Source organism: Podarcis tiliguerta, assembly GCF_965153285.1.
Source record: "Podarcis tiliguerta genome assembly, chromosome: 12".
Lineage (NCBI taxonomy): Eukaryota > Metazoa > Chordata > Lepidosauria > Squamata > Lacertidae > Podarcis > Podarcis tiliguerta.
Window position 1 is genome coordinate 53,420,915 of NC_139545.1, and position 8,260 is coordinate 53,429,174.

Here is an 8,260-nt window from a genome sequence, read left to right on the forward strand (position 1 = left end):
CTCCACTGCCTCCCGCAGTTTGGTCAGACTCATGTTTGTAGCTTCGAGAACACTGTCTAACCATCTCGTCCTCTGTCGTCCCCTTCCCCTTGTGCCCTCCATATTTCCCAGCATCAGGGTCTTTTCCAGGGAGTCTTCTCTTCTCAGGAGGTGGCCAAAGTCTTGGAGCCTCAGCTTCATGATCTGCCCTTCAAGTGAGCACTCAGGGCTGATTTCCTTCAGAATGGAGAGGTTTGATCTTCTTGCAGTCCATGGGACTCTCAAGAGCCTCATCCAGCACCCTAATTCAAAAGCACCAATTCTTCGGCAATCAGCCTTCTTTATGGTCCAGCTCTCATCTTTTGCTGATGAGTCAAGCTGACCTGACTCATCAGCAAAAGCTGAATCAAGGGCTTTCTGTGTTTGGCATAGTTTAGTCAAAGCTCAATTAATTCTAACCTTTGCTAAACCTAAGAAATACGAGGAGGATCTGGCACTGAGGAATTTAGGAGAACCTAGAACAATGTACTACGGAACATAATTGCAATGCTACTGGGCTAATACTGAAAGTGAATCACAGGCTGAGTGGTTCTGTACCACAGCTGCTGACCCAGGGAGCTGGTAACCATATAATTCGGTTAACAGAATCTCACTCCCCTAGCTAGCAAGCTGTCGTAACATACTTCCAGTAATAATTTCCACTTCACGTGCTTCAGTGGTTTTTCAGCTTGTGAACAAGCAGAACATAAATCTGAGTGAATAGTGCAATGCTGTAATGATGTAATAATGGTGAGGAGAGCTTGCCAACTCAAATGAGCTGAGGCAGTTTTACGCAGGACAGCCAAGCAGGTGCATTATAAGTAGAGCTGAGGATTGGTTTTTTGGGTTGGCTGAGCGGCTTGGCTTCTGAACACCAGTTATGGATTCCTGGGAGACTGCGCTTTGTGTCTTCTTCGCTTCCTTCCTAGCAACTCTATTTGGTGGGCTCTATGCAGTAGGAGCATTTCGCAAGAGGAGACCCAAGGAACCTCCTCTGGACAAAGGCTTCATTCCATGGCTAGGACATGGGATGCATTTCAAGAAGAAACCTGTAGAATTTTTGGAATGCATGCAGAAGAAACACGGGGATATTTTCACGGTTCTGGTTGGGGGCAATTACTTACATTTTGTGCTGGACCCTTGCACTTACCGGGATATAATAAAGAAGTCGAAAGACAAGCTGGATTTTGATACGTTTGGACTGAAAATAGTTTTTAACGCTTTTAGGTTCCACGCATCCGAATCTCATCACAAAATTGTGCAGCAAAATAGCAAGAAGTATCTGAGAGGCAAAAGTCTAGCTGCCCTGAACCAGGTGATGATGGAGAAGTTGAAGACCGTGATGCTTCATACCTGGGATTCAGGTGAGAATAAGAGAGAATGGAAGCAGGATGGGGTTTTGCACTTTAGCTACAACACAATATTTCAGGCTGCCTTTTTGGCTTTGTTTGGAACTGACCCAGACAAAGATGTTGAGAGCGAAAGAAACGCTAAGGAGAATAAACTAACACAACGCGGAGATTTTTTTGGGAGTTTTCAGAAATTTGACCACTTGTTTCCCCAAATGGTTTTTGGTATTCTGGACCCTCAGGGCAAAATGGAGACAGAAAGATTGAGGAAATTCTTATGGGACATACTGTCGGTAGAAAAGATCTATCAGAAGGATAACATCAGCAATTGGATAGCTGAGCAAGATCAGCAAATGGCTGAGATTGGGATGACCGAAAAGATGAGGACACAATTTATGTTTCTCCTCCTCTGGGCATCTCAAGCCAACACTGGTCCAGCTGCCTTCTGGGTTCTTCTGCATCTCCTGAAGTATCCAGAAGCAATGAAGGCAGTGTGGGAAGAAGTGGACCGAGTGCTGAGAGAGACTGGCCAGGAAGTGAATCCAGGGAGCCCCATCATCGATGTGTCCCTGGAAACAATCAAGACTCCTCTTCTGGACAGTACAATAGAAGAAACACTGCGCTTGAAAGCGAATCCCTTCCTGTTCAGAAGTGTGATGCAGGATACAGATCTTAAAATGTCTGATGGGAGAGAATACACCCTTCGTAAAGGAGACCATCTACTTCTTTTCCCTTTCCTTGGACTGCATATGGACCCAGAAATCCACCCTGATCCTCACACATTCAAATACGACAGGTTCTTGAACCCAGATGGCACCAAAAGAGAGTTCTATAAGAATGGGAAAAAGCTCAAACAATACACTATGCCTTTTGGCGGAGGGCCGTCTATTTGCCCCGGGCGATTCTTTGCTGTTAGTGAATTGAAGATGTTTGTGATCCTGATGCTCACCTGCTTTGACATGGAACTGGTCAATGCAGAAGAGGACATCCCACCAGTAGATGGAAGCCGCTGTGGGTTTGGAATTGTGCATCCGTCTCAAGATATTCAGTTTAGGTATCGATTGCGCTCCTAAACTTAAACCTGACTTTTATACATTGGCTTGCAACAATTGTATACCCCAAACTGAAAACTAAACTGGTTAATCTTCCAAAAGTCCTTTCGCTAGGGAGTAGTATAATTATAGAGACTGTCTGTGTTATTTAGTATTGGCAAAGGAGAAAATGTACATTGGCATCTCTAGCTAATTACCGGTAAGTAGGATAGGTTTCCACAGGTTACAACCTCTTTCATCAGATAAAGTGAAGTTGGGTGACGTGCAGCTTCTAGAATAGGGAGAGAAAGAATAATGCGGTTCTTGTTGGCTCACAGTCAACTATCCCTGACCAATTCATGAATTCCTGGGAGTCCGTCAGCCAGGCCCATGGAGGGTGGTAGGCCGCCGGGTACACTTGCCCAGGAATCGGCTTTTTTTGTTTGAATTTTTAACTTTATTCTAACAAGACTTCTGCCCTGGGCCACAGACAAGCTTTGCATGGGCCTGCTGTCTGCTGTGAAAGTAGTGGTCTAAGGCCAATTTATAGATTCATGGCAGAGGCATGATTTAAAGCTGGGGAAAGGTGACTTCCTGATTTCTAGTTTAATTTCTTAGTCTCTCCCTCAGGGATAGCCAATGTAGACCAACTCCAGACTGCAACACACCTTGACCTCCTACCATTGACCATGCCGGCTAGGGCTAATGGAAGTTGTAGTCCACAACAGCTCGAGCACAGTACCTGATACCAGCACTTTAAAAGTTTCAAACTCTAATATTCACTGTTTTAAGACAACTAAACTACCGTATTTTTCGCTTCATAAGACATACTTTTTTCCTCTTAAAATCTAAGGGGAAATGTATGTGCATCTTATGGAGCGAATGCGTGGTCCCTGGGGCTGGGGGGGGGGGAACCCAGGCTTCCCCCACCAGCCCCGACAAGCTCCTGAGCAGCTCTGGGGTAGCCTTTGAAGCCTCCGCAGGGCAGTGGGGAGTATTCATCCCACTGCCCTGGGGAGGCTTCGCGCAGCTATCCCTGGCTTTTGCGGGAGGTGGGGGAAGGGACAGAGTGAGGCTCCCTCACTCCCCCCACCTCCCTCAAAAGCCCCCAAGAGCCGCATATTTTTTTTCTTGAATCCCCCCCCCCCAAAAAAAAAGTAGGTGCGCCTTATGGTCAGGTGCGCCTTATGGCGCGAAAAATACGGTACATGTTTTTGCCTTGCAACATGGGCAGCTGGCCTGTGGTACTACAGATCTTGTTGGACTGCCCCTCCCATGAGCCCCAGCTAGCATGGTGAGCGGTTAGGGATGATGGGAGTTGGAGTCCTACAACATCAAGTGGGATCCAGATTCTTTACCGCTGCTTTACAATGCACACCTGTGATTGCTAAGCCTCTAAGGCAGTGATGGCCAAACCTGGCCCTCCAGCTGTTTTGGTACTACAACGGCCATCATCCCTATCTAACAGGACCAGTGGTCAGGGATGATGGGAACTGTAGTCCCCAAACAGCTGGAGGGCCAAGTTTGGCCATCACTGCTCTAAGGCAACATATTTTGCCCTGCAATGCTCTCGCCTTATTAGTGATCACGACTGTCTGCTGCCTTGGGAAGTCGTGCTTAGGTATAAAGCACCTGTCTTGTGCATATTCCTAACTGCTATGGGAGAGCACAAGAGTTTGTGACATCTTGTGTTTGATTAGCACAGCGTACACTGGAAGAATAGGTGAGAGAGCTGACAAAGCCAGGATCTGGGCTTCTATAAGCCCGTTACTATGAGGAGAGAAGCTTAACTAAATTGTAGAAGAACATGCTTAAGGATATTTGTGCAAACTTATTTTCCTGCATTTATGGAGTGTTTAGATCTTGTGTGATTTACTGGAGCCAAACAGAAGCATCGATAGAACTGGGTGTTTACTTTGGAATGGCTGTGCTTTTTTGACACACTTTCTTATGAGACATTGGCAAAACACTGTGAATATAGCATTCCTTACATGAATTGTGATTGCCCTGTTCAGTTTCTGTTTGCTATTTTTAAAGCTCCGAAAATCCAACTTTTTTATATGTATATAAAAAATTGCTGTGCAATTTTTCTAGTTTTGCTGTCTTTCTTTTAGTCTCTTCACCACTCTGGGTACTGGGTTATTTTCCTTTCTTCAACAAGAGTTTCCTCCCTTATCTTTTAGTTACATGCTTTTAATACTGTGTTATGAATTTATATAGTTCAAAAGGCAAGCTTGCTTCATATGTTGTGATGTTTAATCTATTTTGCATTGTGCTATTTAATCAGCAGCTGAATAACTTATCCGGGGGTACATGGTCCTCTTTTCCCACTTTCAGCTAAACTGTTGTAGCCACTGTGTATCTGTGTATACTTAGGTAGCCAAACCCAGAAAGAGATTCAGTGTTATAACTGCTGAGGACGCAGGGGGCGCTGTAGTCTAAACCAATGAGCCTTTCGGGCTTGCTGATCAAAAGGTTGGCGGTTCAAATCCATGCAACGGTGGTGAGCTTCCATTGCTCTGTCCCAGCTTCTGCCAACCCAGCAGTTCAAAAGCACGCTACTGCAAGTAGATAAAGAGGTACTGCTGCAGCAGGGAGGTAAATGGCATTTCTGTGCGCTCTGGTTTCTGTCAAGGTGTCCCGTTGTGCCAGAAGCGGTTTAGTCATGCTGGCCACATGACCTGGAAAGCTATCTGTGGACCAATGCTGGCTACCTTGGCCTGAAAAGTGAGATGAGCGCCGTACCCCATAGTCGCCTTTGATTGGACATAACCATCCAGGGGTCCTTTACCTTTAACTTTACTTAAATGCTGAGGAATTAGTTAAAAATAGGAAAATTAGAGCAAATTATATAGCCAAGATAGCCACCATCTAAAGGAGATGAATTTATTTGACCCTATCTACATCAAGCTATATTCTATCTTTATCACCAAACTCCGAATATAATTGCACACTGTATTAATTAACATTTTTAAAAAATATATTAGAGGCCATGTGATAATTTTAGCTTATAAATTTTATTGTTTAATGTCTTAATTTGTATATTAAGGTACTTTTATAGCTCTGTTTAGAGTAGGTAATGTCTTGATAACGTAAACATTTTAAGTTTTTTGTACCAATCCAGTATATTTCCTTTTAATTGTTGAATGATTCTGTGTACATTGCGGCAGCCTTTGGCTATCTGCAATAAAACTGACTGACTGACTGAGTTAAAAATAGTTAGGCTACATAACTCTGGTACATATAGCTATTTTAAACACCATAAAAATAAATGCCACCATCCATAATAGTTGAATCATGCCGTAAGTATCTTCTGACACAGCTTCAATGCAAAGATGAGCAAAACCTACGCATGACCTGTGTTCAGTTATAGCACAGTCAATTACTTGTATGATTAAACTTACCTCAGTGTGCTAAAATAGGACACCTGGTCAATTAGCTAAAGCTGCAGTGAGGATGACTGTAGCCAATACCAGCCGCAGCTGAGCACGCTGAGGAATTAATTCTAATTAAAAGCACAAGGAAATAGTATGGCTTTTAAAATATTGCAGATAGTAGAGCTGAAACTGGGGCAGTGGCAATCCTAACCACCAGCTCCACTGGCTGGAGGAGCTCAGGAACAAGCGAAGGAGCTTGTTTAGCTCCTGGAGAAGAGGAGGTTAAGGGGTGATATGATAGCCATGTTCAAATATATAAAAGGATGTCACATAGAGGAGGGAGAAAGGTTGTTTTCTGCTGCTCCAGAGAAGCGGACACGGAGCAATGGATCCAAACTACAAGAAAGAAGATTCCACCTAAACATTAGGAAGAACTTCCTGACAGTAAGAGCTGTTTGACAGTGGAATTTGCTGCCAAGGAGTGTGGTGGAGTCTCCTTCTTTGGAGGTCTTTAAGCAGAGGCTTGACAACCATATGTCAGGAGTGCTCTGATGGTGTTTCCTGCTTGGCAGGGGGTTGGACTCGATGGCCCTTGTGGTCTCTTCCAACTCTATGATTCTATGAGCCTCTCCACTGGCAGAAAGGCAAATCGAATCATCATTTACTGTGGATGCCCTGCTATTCATGCTGATTAACTCTGCAGGTGTAAACAACAAAATGAACTGGACTCCTTGGCAGGTTTTGAATAAAGACTCACAAACTTTCTATTGATAATAGCCAGTCAGATAAACTAAGGATCTATACAATTTTGTAACATGCAGAGAATAACATTTATTGATAAACCAGGGAGAGGAGCTAAGGGAAGTCTGGGGGGGGGGTATTTTATGGGACGGGGGGAGGAGGAAAAAAAGGGGGAATTAAGGATATGTTTTTTGATAAAATGTTTTGTTGAAATTCCTAATAAAAATATTTAAAAAAAACAACGCTGCATGTGTAGAGCCTTTGAACTTGGTATGTGAATTGGGCCCCTCACCTTGCTATGAATTAGCAATAACAACTGCTCTTTATGTACAGTGGTACCTCGGATTAAGTACTTAATTCATTCCGGAGGTCCGTTCTTAACCTGAAACTGTTCTTAACCTGAAGCACCACTTTAGCTAATGGGGCCTCGGTTGGCTAATGGTCACTCTTTCCTTTACAGTGGTACCTCGGGTTAAGTACTTAATTCGTTCTGGAGGTCTGTTCTTAACCTGAAACTGTTCTTAACCTGAAGCACCTCTTTAGCTAATGGGGCCTCGATTGCCTAATGGTCACTCTTTCCTTTACAGTGGTACCTCGGGTTAAGTACTTAATTCGTTCTGGAGGTCTGTTCTTAACCTGAAACTGTTCTTAACCTGAAGCACCTCTTTAGCTAATGGGGCCTCCCGCTGCTGCCACTGGACCGCCGGTGCACGATTTCTGTTCTCATCCTGAAGCAAAGTTCTTAACCCGAGGCAATATTTCTGGGTTAGCAGAGTCTGTAACCTGAAGCATCTGTAACCTGAGGTACCACTGTATATAAATTAACTTAACCTACCTAATCCATAGAGGGATGCGGGTGGCGTTGTGGGTTAAACCACAGAGCCTAGGACTTGGTGATCAGAAGGTCGGCGGTTCAAATCCCTGTGACAGGGTGAGCTCCCTTTGCTCGGTCCCTGCTCCTGCCCACCTATCAATTCAAAAGCACGTCAAAGCGGAAGTAGATAAATAGGTACCGCTCCAGCGGGGAGGTAAATGGTGTTTCCGTGCGCTGCTCTGGTTCACCAGAAGCGGCTTAGTCATGCTGGCCACATGACCCGGAAGCTGTATGCCGGTTCCCTCGGCCAATAAAGCGAGATGAGCGCCGCAACCCCAGAGTCGGCCACGACTGGACCTAATAGTCAGGGGTCCCTTTACCTTTACTTTACCTAAGCCATAGGTGTGCTGCAAAGATAAAAAGGGACAGCAGAGGGCACCGTACACAACCTTGAGCAATTGGGTGGAAAAGCAAAATGCAAATATATGATGGCATTCATGGAATCACAGAATTGTAGAGCTGTAAGGGACCCTGAGGGTGATCTAGGCCAATGCCCTGCAATGCAGAATCCTGCCCACAGCTGTCCCTGAGGGGGCTTGAACCACCCTCAACCGTCTAGTTAACAGCCAGACCCATTGCACTACAGGCTTCTGCAAAGAAAAAGAAACACACACACACACAAGCCAGAAAAGCAGCCCTCCTTGCTTTAGCTACATTTAATAGTCCTGATATTTTCAACGAAACAACTCTGCCAACTCTGATAAATAAAAGCAAGCAAAAGTTCTCTCACGTGTGTGCAGTTTCACAACTTTGGTGTCTGAACTCCCATCAGCCTAGCTCACAACCTCACAGGGCTGTCGTGAAGATAAAAAGAGTTGTTTTTAAATTTATTGTTGTACATTGTTTTAATTGTTTCTTTTTCTTCTCCGA

At 44.5% G+C, this 8,260-nt stretch overlaps 1 protein-coding gene and 1 long non-coding RNA gene across 2 annotated transcripts; one reads left to right on the plus strand and one right to left on the minus strand.

Moving 5' to 3' along the window:
• The first annotated feature begins 752 nt into the window (after positions 1 to 752).
• LOC310660961 (5-beta-cholestane-3-alpha,7-alpha-diol 12-alpha-hydroxylase-like) lies at positions 753 to 3,132 on the plus strand. The gene has a single exon (XM_083406589.1). The coding sequence runs from the start codon at positions 899 to 901 to the stop codon at positions 2,438 to 2,440; it is 1,542 nt and encodes a 513-aa protein (XP_083262715.1). The 5' UTR covers positions 753 to 898; the 3' UTR covers positions 2,441 to 3,132.
• A 2,243-nt stretch (positions 3,133 to 5,375) lies between these two features.
• LOC310661100 lies at positions 5,376 to 6,643 on the minus strand. Its single transcript, XR_014503705.1, has 2 exons — positions 6,410 to 6,643; positions 5,376 to 6,039 (listed from the first exon to the last, which is right to left on the minus strand). It is a non-coding gene; the product is annotated as an uncharacterized lncRNA (long non-coding RNA).
• Between the last annotated feature and the right edge of the window lie 1,617 nt (positions 6,644 to 8,260).

Excerpts from the sequence above, each read along its gene's own strand:
- LOC310660961 (XM_083406589.1), top strand. The coding sequence starts at position 899 with ATGGATTCCTGGGAGACTGCGCTTTGTGTCTTCTTCGCTTCCTTCCTA.